Here is a 14,097-nt window from a genome sequence, read left to right as displayed (position 1 = left end):
GTAAAAACCATCTACATATTATATTGTTCTAAGTAAATGACTTATCAACATTTTTATTTGAGAAAAAATAACATTTTATTCAGGTCACAACATTTTATTTGAGCTTCATTCAAATGAAACTTTATTTAAACACAGATAAAAGTTTGATGTTAATTTTGTTATTTATGACTCATGAGTAAAATCTAGATAAAAATTTATTTATTATTCACAAATGTATCCAACTCCGGCCACAATGATTACTGTTACAATTGTTACAAAAATAACATTTCATTGATTGTGGCGCTTATTTTTTAAACAAAGATAATAGAAACAACCGTGTAAAAGATAACTTTAACTAAAACAGTAGAAGAGGGAAATTATTAAAATAATTTACAAAATAGGTATAACCGTAATTATTGCCATCATTCAAGTAGTTTCACAATAATGACATCATTAAGTGTGCTTCTTCGAGCGTCTTTTGCATTCAAGTACGATGACTCACGCAATCAAGAGTAGTGTCTTTTCATTTGGTGCAGTTCATTGATCACAACGTAGACCCGTTGGTTATTCACTCGGCACTGGCGTAGAATTGTATGATCTCTCTCATAGAATGACCGTCGTTGATACATAACAGGTTTATGGAGAAATATTTAGTCAGGGGTGAGGAGATCCTCAAATCGACCTAAACGCTACTCGATCGCGAACAAACCCAAAATGGATTCGCAAAAAACTGCAAACGACGCGGCCGAATCTGGTTCGGACCGTGGAGGAAGTATGGTAAGCTGAAATTCCATTAAGTTGTTGCAAAATGAAACGACCGAATTCTAAATGAAACTCTCATTGATAATAACGAATGTTGTCTGACAGTATTTTTAGCCACCACGTTATAAAAAAACTTGATATATTTGTGAAATCGGCAACTTCATATGCAACAACCTTAATTGATATTAAATACCCTCAGATATCATGGAAGCTCTTTTCATGCTAACCAAAAAAAAAAAAACATATCCTACATTTATTTTTTCCTATTCCTTGTTATCCATTCTATTCACTTACATTTCTTAAACAATCTCATCTGACACTCTTCACCCTCTCATTTTTCACCCTCAAAAAATACATGACTCACGCCAGGAACTCATTCATCCCAACCCAGTCATGAACATTCAGAAAGAAAAATTACATCAATTTATCTACCTCGAAAACATCCTCAAAATACGTTGACACTAACTTACGAATACTAGTCTGATGACAAAGAAGAGTAAAGGTATATATTCTTGTTCAAGTACGTATACTTAGATCGAAAAACGTCGCGTCAGTGCTCTGGTAGGGTCAAGTAAGCCCCATTGTTTCTTCACTCCTCGATAGGTACGTTGCTCTAGCTCAGAGAACCCCGAAAGTGTATCGACAAGTACACAGTGAGTTACTTGTAAGGTATGCAAGAGCACGCGCGCTATTCTTTTACTAATTACAAAGCAATGTTCGTCGACTAGGGTCTGTCAGGCTATTCTACCCGCCAGACTACTCTAGGGTTAAATGTTTTTGCAGATAACTCTCACAAACGAAAAGTAATTATATTTTAACCTATTCACTGTCAGGCAAATTTAGAGCGTTTTGCCCTGATTGCCAAGATATACAATTAGTATGAAGGATTGTAGTTGATTTCATTCTAGAAATAAAAGGATTGAGAATATAAAACTTCGTAAACCTACCAAATTTGTGTAATGCAATGAATACATTTTGTTCTTGAGACTATCTCGAAACCCCAATTATTATGGTGTACCCGTGCAGACTATTTTAACAAACTCCTCGAACGTTTTCACTGATGGTTTCCGTGGAGGAACGAGCCGAAACAGTCGTGGGCCCTGAAGAGAAGCTACTGCTGCAGGTCACGCCAACCTAAAATGACGCGAAATCGCGTTGGATGTTGACGGTATGCTACAATATAATCATTCGTGGCATGATCCCATAACGAGTGAAAAGTCGATCGGTGGCAGGTACGGCAAATATGGATCCTCGACACATCGCCGTATTCTATTATCGAATGATCGATGGGCTCAGGGCCAATATCAATCACCCAAATTTCACATGCACAGTCAAACTTCGAAATCGTCTCGCCTTCGCTTTGTTCTGATCGATTCTTTAAACGCGGCACAACCAGTTACAAACCGATAAGCGACGTCGGGGAGGTCGTGGATGAAATTAACAAACTTTTGTGTTTATCTTTGTCCGAGGGAATTAGTCGAACAGGTGCGAAGCAAAGTCTTCGAGAATTAAGTCCATGAAGTTGAAAATTAGTCCTGACTTTTCTTTTTAGATAGTGGTTGTACGTGGCTGGAAGATTAAGAAATTATTTGTTTAGTTTTGTATGAATGGATATTAAAAATGGCCTAGGGCGTTTTTAAGAAGTCTCGTTGGTTTGGCGGTGATCTGATCTTTAAAAACGAAGATAGGTCTAATTTTGGCCTGAACTTGCGAAAAAAGAAATTCTTTTACAGAATGAGATATTAATATTTCCATATCAATTCCATTAATTCCAATATCGATTCATTCCGATTTGCGCGGAGGCGAGTTTTCACAAATTGTTATTCCATAGGTGAAATCGAGCGCAGCGTTACCATCTGGCTTTCGGGCGAGACCGCAAGGTCCACCTGGATCACCGAGACAGCCCCTAAATAATGGTCCTGTAGGGCAGTCGCAACCTGGTGGACAGACACAGCAAATTCGATTCGACGGTCGTCCTCCTTTCGGCCCACCTAATTCGGGACAATTCGCGCAGCACAGACCTTACGGGCCTCCGAGACCTCCGGTGAACTCCTTTCCCCAGAGACCGCCTCCACAAAATCAAAATCCCCCAATTATACTGAATCCACGTTTCGCTCCGTCGCCAACCAACAGGCCAGGCCCACAGCAACGTCTCAGACTGACGAATCCTGGAAGTTACCAAGCGCAACAGTCACAGAGAGGCTCGCAACCTCAACAAACCGCGCAACAACCTCAACAAACCCCGCAACAACCTCAACAAACCGCGCAACAACCTCAACAACCGGTATTCCATCCTCAGAACCCACAGCAGCAGGCAGGAAGGTCAGTTCTTGCTCAGCAGCAAGAAATCGCGCAACGACACCTACAACGACATGAATCGTTGTTGAACATACCTCAGCAAAGTCCGTCGGCTCAGAAGGAAGACAAAAAACCCACGCTTCCGCGCATAGTAATCGAAAGAATGGCAGATGTCGACGATGCCAAGAAGCTAAAACAATTGGAGAATTCAGCCGCCAAGGAGATGCGTGACAACACAGAAAACGACGACGACGACGACGTGGTGATGGACGGGAACCGATCACCCAGGGTCGACACTCCTAAACGAGACGAGTTGATCATGTCGAAATCCCCCAATATAGGTAACATGATCCAGTCCCCGAAGAGACCAGAATCCGCCACGATAAACGGAAAAATGGACCCTAAGTCGGATGAAATGGAGAAAGAAAAATTAAATGACAAGAACAACGCTGCAAATCACAAATTCGAAAAATCTGAAAGAGAGGTTCCAGAGTCTGTTAAAAATTCAGGCTCCGCGGGAGCAGACAGCAGGCTGTCCTCGGCGAAACAAGTGGAAAAGGCAGACGATAAATCAGAATCGGTGAAAACTGTTGACAAAGAGAAAAGCGTTTCACCAGTTCCTGCCAATATGCAAAACAAATTGAATAGATTGGACGCCTCCCACGAGTCTACTCTGCCCACGAAGACGTCCTCGAGTGAACAGACCCTGAAGACGCCGACGAAAACGCAGCCGGAAGAGGGTCAAAAGCTATCTCCGTTGTCTAGAAGTCCAGACAAGTCACGAGCGAGCACACCATCGGAAACGATTCAGAATCAAGTAGAACAGGAGCAGAAAACCCCATCGAAGTCTGTGGAGAGCTCGCGCGCGAGTACTCCAGCGAAGAAGAATGAAAATAACAGCGATCAGGAGCTGAAGACGCCATCGAAGACACCTGATAAATCTCGCGCGAGTACACCAGCGGATCCAAAGGATCGAGCAGACCCTAATCAAAGTAAAAGTGATCAGGAGTTAAAGGTGCCATCGAAATCTCCGGACAAATCGCGTTCGAGTACGCCTGTCGAGCCCAAGATCAGTCAAAGTGGAGAAGACCTGAAAGCGCAGGACTCATCTTCGGATAAGTCTCGCGTCAGCACACCGATGGAAATTAATCAGACCAAGGATGAACGGGAATCTAAAGAGGCTACCTTGGCGACTAGCCCGACTATGAATGTACCAGCAGAGGCAAGTGATAGTCGAAAGGAGCAAAAATCAGCGACGGATGTCAAGTCTAAAGTGGAACAGGAACCACAGACTAAAGAATCGCTTCAAGCTTCTGAAGAATTGTGCGAGAAAACGCCTACAAGAAAGGAGTCGAGCGATTCTTCCAAGTGTCCTTCTCCTGCAGTTGGCCGTCCTTCGACTGGAGAATCGACTAAACGGCTCGGGGATTCAGTCACAACAAAAGTACCTGAGAAAAATCTTTCAGAGAAGTTGCAGCAGGATACACTGGCTGAGGACTCTCCTGAAGCGAAGGTAGATAGACCTCCTACAAGTTCACCTAGGCCTGTAGAGACCGCGAATGATTCATCCAAGTCTTCAGTGCCTCAAGAGAAAGTATCGATGGCAGAGTCCATGTTGTCTCCTGCCCAATCCTCGGATGAAAGTGTGAAAGGGTTCGATAATGGCCAGAGGAGATCGTTATCGCCAAAATCACCAGCGCTGTCCAGCCCTCAAACGCCTGTTTCTCCGAAGTCACCTGCCAATAGCGAGAAACCAGTTAACAAGGAGGAGAAGAAGACCACTTTCGTCGAAGATCCGACTAATCAGACGAAAGACGATGGCAAAAAGACGCCTGATTTAAAAATTCCATCCAAACCGACTACGCCTAACGTTCACGGGCCACGTACACCTGCTGGGTTGGATAAGAAATCAGAGAAGAAGCTTACAGCAACTTCAGGTTCTTATTCATACTTATGAGAGATCTAGGGGGTGGTTGATGAATCAAAGAGTATTTAAAAGGAAAGGAAAGCACCAAAAGTTCGTATTTGAGTGTTTTGATATTGTTTGCTTCAACTTTGTGACTTGACGTTGTTGTATTTATGGAGGCAATATTTTGGGGAAGTTACAAAGATTTTGCTTGAAAAATGCACGGTGAAACGCCTCTTTGATATTTATTTTAATATGAAATTAATACTTGTACTACATTTAGTTTTATTTTCACAGGAATTCAAAATGGCAATGGAATGGACGAATCGGTGCAGTCCAATGTGGTAAATATCTTGTTTATCGTTATCTTTGAACCTTTATTCGAAACCTACTCGAAAATGTACAATGAGTACGGAACTCACCAAAGGTCTTGCAAGAAACATACCCTGAGTACAATTGGCACATTTTACGACATGGCTCTGACAACCTAATAACACAACGCAATAATTCTCACAGATATCAGCCACAAATGGAGTTGACGATTCGCCAACAAAAAAGTCATCCTCCAAATCAAAAGAACTAGATAAAAATTCAACAGCTGGATCACCAGTCAAGTCGCCGAGTAAATCAATCAAGTCTCTGCCACGAACACCGGAAACTCCTTCATCGACAGGTGTCCAAGATAAGAAAAGTAAGCGTCATGAAATTTACATTTAGCTTAATAATACTTCATAGGAAAGCATTTTGCTATTTTAACGAACAATTATACGCCTTATAATAATGTTAAGGAACAAATACTACAGAATGCCAGATTCTATTCAAGATATATACTTATAATTTTTATTAAACCATACAGAAGTACCAATGAACAAAGTTCAAGTGGGCGCAGCGCCCTCTCCAAATCTAAAAACGGTCCGATCGAAAATCGGCTCGCTGGATAATGCCAGTTACAAACCAGGCGGTGGAAAAGTGAAAATTGAAAATAGGAAGCTCGACTTCAGCAAGGCGCAGCCGAAGATCGCTGCGAAAAATGAGAAATACACGCCCAGCGGTGGCGATAAGAAGGTTAATTCTTTATTTTGTTCAATCGAATCGCTTTAAATTTTTTCATCTCTCAATTTCGGTTTCACTTTGTATGAGAAGAAAGAATCTGCAAACCAGTATCATTTTTTTAATACTCAAGTATTAGAATATAATTATTCTATAGTTTTACAACTGAAATGTGCAAACACATTAGTTCGTCTAACATAGAAATTTCGTATAGAAAGTTTGAAAAATAATTATGAACTCAAAGAACTTCGTTTATACTAAAATGATACGAATACCCAAATATGTACCTGACGTATTCAAAATAACAAGTAGTCTCAGCCCTACTGGTCAGCCGTGTGTCTGACTCTTTCTCCTCCATACTACTGACACTACTTCGCTTCGGAAATGCTGATTCTTTTTCTTCACAGCCATCAGTATTCTTAAACATAATAATTCTGGAATAATTGGAACACTAGCCTCACATTTTCCTGGAAATTTAACGCAGATCTCTCAAGTTAAGCTTCAATGGAACGCAAAACCAAAAGTTGGATCATTGGAGAACGCGACGTACAAGCCTGGTGGCGGTGACAAGAAAATAGAGACCATGAAGCTTGACTTTAAGGATAAAGCGAAACCAAAAGTCGGCTCCAAAGACAACGCCAAGCATACTCCTGGCGGCGGTAGCGTTAAAGTAAGGCTTTTATTTCTTATACCTCCGAAGATACGTTTTCTTAGAAGTACTAAATATTCTTAGAACTATAGGTAACCCAGAGTAACCCTTTATCTCCGTTTGGCATTTAGTTCGAAGATTTTACAAATTAAGTACCAATGCAGACAAAGCTTTCTTTTCGTAATTTACCATTTTCATAAAAATAGTTCAGTTTTTCTATTTAGAATTACTCCGTACATTTGTACACACAATTTATCAAACGACACGTCATCAACTCATTCGCACTATTTGGTTTCAATTACATTGAAAAGTTTCCTACGATCAACAAGTTAGATTAGAATAGACAAAAAATAATCAATTACAACTGCAGGATAAAAATGATCTCTTCGTTAAACATAGACTCGTTCCATAGACTCGTTTTAAAGAAGATATTTGAAATCAGATTTACTTGCGTTTGCGTTTCCGTCATCTTCATGGCTGGATATTGGAAAAAGCGATTACATCACAAAAATAAATAAAACAGCATACATAAGTGTACTTTACAGAATTTTGAATTATTCAATGTAAAGTAATCCACTATTTTTTTCGCTTGAAATTCCCTAAACTTGTCTGTTTGTCGTTTATGGTAACAAATCATTTTACTAATTAAATGCTTGTTTTTTTCGTTGTTAAACGTATATCATTGTAATAACATAGTGCTCGCTTCGTTCATACGCCACGAGAATGTTCGGAAGTTTGATAAAGTAGAAAGTGAATTATTCCAACATATATTGCGTTGTTGCATGTAGAATGTTAACATAGATTCTACGTCGTGAATTTTTATTAATTCAATGATCCGTATCGAAAAGTTTGCAGAAAATAAAAATTCCAGCATCAAGAGAAATGATTACTTCACTTTGCCGATTTTTTAAATCGAGACAAAATATTTCTTGTTGCGCATTCATTATTTAATTAATATTGTGATTCATGCTACTAATACATCTTAATAACGATATTATTTTATTTAATAAAACCCATTAAAGGTATACAAGCCAATTCTGCTTTCAAAGTTCACGATTTCATATCATTGCAGAGTGTTTGTTTCGCTTAAAACAATGACTCAATGTACTCAAAACGCTTCGTGTTTCTCGACGTTCATTTCTCTTAATGCGGGAGGACATTGTGTTTATAATTAAGCATCTCTTTCAAATGGATGAAAGGTTGACTTCCGTATGCATGTGTCGTGACCCATCATTATTAACAAGTCATTATTGTTTGTTGGTGTTCAGTCATCGGCAACGCCACCTAAGACGCCACAGGATACGAGCAATAACGTAAGTATGTCAAGCAATATCATGTAACATTGACGTAATTTTCCTCCTCCGAGATGTATTTGGTCACTCAACGTCACCTGGTACCGAATCTGACATAAATTATTCTATTACAAAGGGAGTAACTCGCAACTAAGGCTAAATGCTAATAATACTGTGCTAGTTTAAACTAACATCTGAACATTGAAAAAATTCGCCAAGTTTAAATGCTCCTCATTTCACGTTGATTTGCGCGAAAAATTTCTTTATTATCGTCACGAATACAAAATATAAAGGGTTTCGTGGTGGACACTGAAACATCATCTTTCACATTTAATTATAATCGTTAACGGTCACATTCAAAATAATAATTCGAATATATTTTACACTATTTGTGTTTTATTAAAACAAAATTCTAAAGCCCCTTTTCAGAAACCTTTTATATTTTCATTCTGACTGATTGCAAATAAACACCGCTTAAGTAAGTAAATTCAGTTAGGAGAAAGTACAGCATGCTTCTGCATGTTTCGAAATTAGTGTACATATTCTTTTCAAATAGTCAGTTCTTTATTTTGTATGCTAAAATCAAATTTAGTTTAGGAAGCACGTAAAAGTCGTTGGATGAGAATGGAAATTTTCGACAAAATTTGTACACATGCGTACGTTGACAGAAATACATTTATTATTGCGTTCAAGGTAAATTATTGATTTACTAAAATTGTTGTGTCGGTAAATTTTTTTTTTTATATATGTAGGCGATTGTAAATTTTAGTTACAAGTATTATTCTGTGCGCCCAATGAAGTTTACGCGATAAACGATAGAATTTAATGGATCTTTCGGTGATACTTTCAGATCCAGACGCAGAAGATCGATATCAAAGCTGAGAGCAAAATTGGATCCTTGGATAACGTGAAGCATAAGCCAGGCGGCGGTGATAAAAAGATTTTCAACGATAAGGATTACCTTCGACAGACTGGTTCAAATGTAGAAAGCCTCAGTGGCAGTGGATCACAGGTATGGTTTGCTGAAAATAATCTCGAGAATGAAATAAATATCTCACGTTAACGCAAAATATCGACATCTGTAAGTTCTTTAGTGTTTACATGGTATATCGAAAGGGCATCGAATTAATTAGTTAAATTGCACTCACTTTCTCGAGATTCTTTGTCATACTTAGATTTATATTTGTACTGTTTTCCACCGAATACGCTTAAAAACACGCATTGCATGCTTCTTTGCAATGTTGTAACCTTCTTCTTTAATGCAGAGAATAAACAATAAAATTGCGTCCACTCTTTTACTTGTCGAGTTTTATTTTACATTTTTAAGTGAGTATGAATCAAGAAAGTATGCAATAATAATAATAATTTCCACGTAACACTTGTGTTTCATAAAAGTTATTTCGAAGCAAAATTTCCAAACTACTTTTCAATGGAATCTCTACTCTACTTAAACCAGGTAGTACTTCGTTACGATCATTTTAAAAGAAAACAACAATAAAAGTGTATAATTAAACATGTAAGCTAACACGGTTTACAGATTTAGCTATTAAAACCAAATACCACAGTTGCTTAACCCTTTGAAGCACATTCTGAATTGCTTTTATACTTTCTTACACAATTTTTTTCGTAAGAATTAATTATGCTTGAAAGGCTTCCAATGTAAAAAGTATATTAAAAAAAGAGAATATAGCCGGACAAATTAATCTCTTTTAAGGAGGTCGGGATAATAGACGTTCGAGGGAATGTACATTATGTTTAATTTTGTACAAAAGAACGCTACTTATAATTCTAAGAAATTGAAGCACACACAGGTCGCTTATACGCTTTTACAGTTAGATGTAGTTTGAATAGTAAACTAAGTTAGTTGAACTCAACAGTGAAAATGTGGGAATTGTCAGAAAGAACATCTCCTGGATTTCAAAACATGTGAAATTCATAGTGTAGCTACGTCATGGAACCCTATAAAAATATATTTAGCAAGTGAAAATACTATCGTACGTTGTTCGTCAACGAAAATAGAGAGACAAAAATTTTACTTATAAATTTGTTTAATATATTCTCGTAACTCATTTCAGCATGAAAATGATTTAAAAAATTATGCAAGAAAAATGATCGATACTGTACAAGTACAGATGAAAACTGTTGTCTCATTCCCACTAGTTTGCGACCATTCCGTGAATATTCCTTTTCAGTACTATCGCCATTGCAGCGATATTGAGTACAGAGATGTGTAAATAAGTGTGTACGTAGCTCTGAACAAATACAGTGAATCGTGCTCAAGCGTCGCTCGGTCTGTACCAAGTTCCACGAAGTGGGGATGAGAACGCGACACTTAGGCCAAACGCACACGGATGCAACCGATTTGAAATTAGCGTTGAAAACCGTTTGCGCTCTTTGTTTTACCTACTCCACTATCTTTGTTTTACCTAGATCCACGGTCGCATGCATCTACATAGTTTCAGAGTGGTTTGAAACTGATAAGTTGCGGCCGTGTGCGATTGGCCTTACGCAGCAGACTCCCAGCAACGCTTACGCGCGACTTGCTGTACGTTGTGCTACACGAACGTCAAAAGCTTTCATGCTTCAAAGGGTTAACGTGACCCAGACTAGTAACGGCCTTGCGGGCCACCTTAATCCTGATACGTGTGTTATGCCCGCAGAGCCCTGTGCCCCCCGGCACGATGAACGCCGACAAGAACGATCTACCCACTTCGGACGAAAACCTCAATCAAGAATGCTAGATCACGAAAACTCGACCGCTAGACCCGCTTTTCGTGTCATTTGCGTCTAATTAATCACCCATATTTTTCTACCCCGATGGTTGGATCGAAGGGCACCGTTGACCCGTTTCAATCGGGTCGAAAACGATATGCGTACGAGGATGACCTAACGATTAAATGGAAATTCAACCGTAACGCTACCGGGAACGAACCTAAATCAATTGATTGCGCGCATATCGATCGGTTCAATTTGATATAGTTATATCGTTTTATAACAAAAACGCAACTGCAAGAATTTTTCCGTGCCATAAGAACGAGCCCTATCCGTGCAAAGTTGTGATTACCGATCGAAAAGGAAACACAGCGACAGGCAGAGGTGCCTTTCTTCCTCCTACGTGTGCGCCCTTCCGATCATTAACGTGCAACATCCACGTTACGCGTTTAGCGCGGTATGGCAACCATCCGCTATACGACGAAAGTTACTCTTTTCCGTTCGAATCTCACACGCATTTATCCGCAGAGTACTCGTTACGGCATCGTTGATACAAAAGTGTTTCGTTTCGAGCACGTGTCGTGCCGGTTGGTCGAAGAGGACGAACCAAACGTACGGAGGAAGACGTTGGAGCTGGCGGAACGTTTATTAAGAGAGTATTGTTGGAACGAAAGGGGACAGTTCGCGATACTTTTTCAGATTGAAGAAATGGTGACTTTACATACAAAGAAACGATATACTGATCATCCTCATTGTCTATCAATCGCGGAGAAACTATTACGCTCACGATAACAGTCCACCAACTATATACTACGATTTCGCAAGTTTTTATAAAGGTAACGTTTTGTGGATTACCCATTAGAGTAACGAGAGATGAATATTTATAGAAATACGACGAAACTTTCTTTAACTGGATTTTGAAATGGCCACTCAGACCGACGACAAACGCGATACTATCGGTATCCCACCGGCGCGCGTTTAACATTCGAATCTGTCCGATGGCATTTTTCCGATCTGAAAAGGAAACGCGATAACGTGATACGCTTAGGTTATAAAAAGTAAATTCTCGTTTCTCGTGATTACCCAGGAACAGAGTTGGGCGTTGTTCGACGTGAATTTGAAATATATCGAATACATTCTCTCTCGAGTAACGTTCGAGTACAAGTTACGAATAGAATGAAGTTATTCGAAAATAATGAATGAGCTTTCATTCGAATAAAGTGACGAATGGAAGTAGGGCGGATCGATACGCAACAGTCGGCTTTGCGAAAATACGTGATGTGCATTTATTCGAGGCCATTTCGAGTAACGAATAACGCTACAGATTCATTCGAGATCGACGAATAAAATCGTTATTTATCGAAATTTGCCCAGCTCTGCTTGATAACGGTGAAATCCCAGCAAGAAAGATATAAACACGTATGCAGCGTACAAATCGCATAGTAACGGATTCAATGTTCTAATCTGATTAGTGATGTGACTAATAGCCCGAGGGTAGGTGTATTTTTGTCAAACCTACGAGATGTAACGGAACTTTTAGGCTACTTCTGAAATACCAATAGATGCCAACAAAGCTTCGACGCGTTGTAATAAAAGAAAAAAAAAAAGAAGAACAATACGATGCCAATTAAAAAGTGTAATTTTAAAAGTAGCAGAAACTGATATACACCTACTTAACAAAATTGTCTCAAACTAAGCACGAGTCCGGCTTTTCTACTGTGCATTCATGAACGCGTTTGATGTACGCATAACATATAAATGTAACTACGATATTTATATTCCTGAACGAACGAAGGGCAAAAATAAACATAAAAAAAAAAATGCTGTAGCAGGACACGAGTTACGTATAGTATAATAATTATAACGATTCATTATCCGAATAAAGTATATGAGATACATGTAAAAAGTATATGATATAAATGACTGGTTAAAGCAAAATAAAAGACAATTTAAAAAAGTAATCGTAGATAAGTGGTGAATTATGGGGATCACGTTGTAACGGTAGAGAATCATGCAACATTTAAACACTGCGAATGGTATTCGATAGTCGATGGTAGAAGTTTACCTAAACTCGCCTACTTCCGGGTTAAAGCATTATATGTCATATTTATAGTAGTTAAAAAATAGACGTGACATGTAATATAGTGTTGCACAAATTTTTCAACTGTGCAGATTTCACTCTAATCAATTTAAACATTTTCTGACTTCTCGGTAACGCGAATGAGCGTGCAAATCACGGATGCAAATATGGATTAAGCATTTGAAACGAGGACGCCTTTATTCTAGCAGAAAATGATACATGAAGGAACAGAATTGTCAACGATAACGTAACGATAACAATTGTACATTCGAGATGATGTTTCTAATAAAATCATTTTTTTATCTCACAGCGCGTTTTTACAGTGAAAATGAAGTTTTTGTGTACACTCTGTACATGATACAATGTGCTTGAATAATTTTCACATTCCTCGTTGTTCATCGTGCCTGTTGTCGAGTCGCGTTCGAATCCATCAATGATATTTTCCCGGGTAAAATTGATACGTTGCATGTTAAAATGAGCTTAGAATCGACTAGACTGGTGTCACTCGAGTAAATAAACGAGAATGTTTTTAAAAATCAATCGTTATACGATGTCGAGCGTCGATTTATACCGAAAGCATCGAGTTGCGAGGGACTCGTCGTTGTCGAGTGAATTGATTTCGTCTACGTAGATCAGTAGAGATCCTATTTTAACTCGAAAGACAAGGGAGAAAGCTATTAGAATCGCAGCGTGCAATCATAAATCAACTCACCGAGCGAGGAAAGTAAATCGTGCGATTGCATTAAATACATTTCTGATTGTATTTAAATGATAGACTACGAGAAATTCGTAATCGTTATTGTAGATACGTCAACTATCTTCATTTGTTGCACACTTCGGAATGAACGGTGAGACATTATCAATGGTTTACGATAAGATGGGAAGTATGAGAAAGGAATGGATGGTGATAATTAAATAATTGAAATTATGTAAACGAATCGGTGAAATCACGGCTGTATCACTTCTAAAGAATTCATACACCTTAAACTAGGAAAGTATGTAACACGCGTTATAGTTTATTGCTTCCATATCGATTATTATACACTTCGATTCGATTAACTTTCTGGCATTCGATGAAAAATTAAATGATATCAAATCATCGCAATTGTCACGAGTAATCAGTTCGTACGAATGCTATTGTGTAACAAAAATCCTATGCACCTGTCGAGAACGACAGAGGAGCTATTATAATGTTCTTTCTTTCTCAATTTGCGCTTTGGTTATTTTTATTGAACTTAACCGTTCCCCCATTTGCGGTGCCCCCGTTGAGTTTTAGTTACTAAAGAATTTGGAAAAAATTAAATATACACAATGTTTACAAAAATGTGGAACATTTTTTCGTGAACAATCCCTCGCGTCGTTTAAACAA

At 38.6% G+C, this 14,097-nt stretch overlaps 1 protein-coding gene across 2 annotated transcripts; it reads left to right on the top strand.

Annotated features, from left to right (window-relative positions):
• Positions 1–149: 149 nt before the first annotated feature.
• Positions 150–12,207, top strand: LOC128875768 (microtubule-associated protein 4). Of its 2 annotated transcripts, XM_054121638.1 has the most exons (9): positions 150–756; positions 2,573–4,976; positions 5,243–5,289; positions 5,462–5,636; positions 5,802–6,010; positions 6,480–6,665; positions 7,913–7,957; positions 8,787–8,948; positions 10,597–12,207. In XM_054121638.1, exons 1-9 carry the CDS (start codon positions 694–696, stop codon positions 10,675–10,677), a joined length of 3,372 nt encoding a protein of 1,123 aa, XP_053977613.1. In that variant the 5' UTR covers positions 150–693; the 3' UTR covers positions 10,678–12,207. The 2 variants fall into 2 exon arrangements, with proteins under 2 accessions (XP_053977613.1, XP_053977614.1); XM_054121639.1 differs by lacking the exon at positions 7,913–7,957 and having other exon boundaries at positions 191–756.
• Positions 12,208–14,097: the final 1,890 nt, after the last annotated feature.

The sequence above is a fragment of the Hylaeus volcanicus genome, chromosome 4 (assembly GCF_026283585.1).
Source record: "Hylaeus volcanicus isolate JK05 chromosome 4, UHH_iyHylVolc1.0_haploid, whole genome shotgun sequence".
Lineage (NCBI taxonomy): Eukaryota > Metazoa > Arthropoda > Insecta > Hymenoptera > Colletidae > Hylaeus > Hylaeus volcanicus.
Note: the sequence above shows the minus strand (reverse complement) of the source record. Positions and strands in the feature narration are given on the sequence as shown.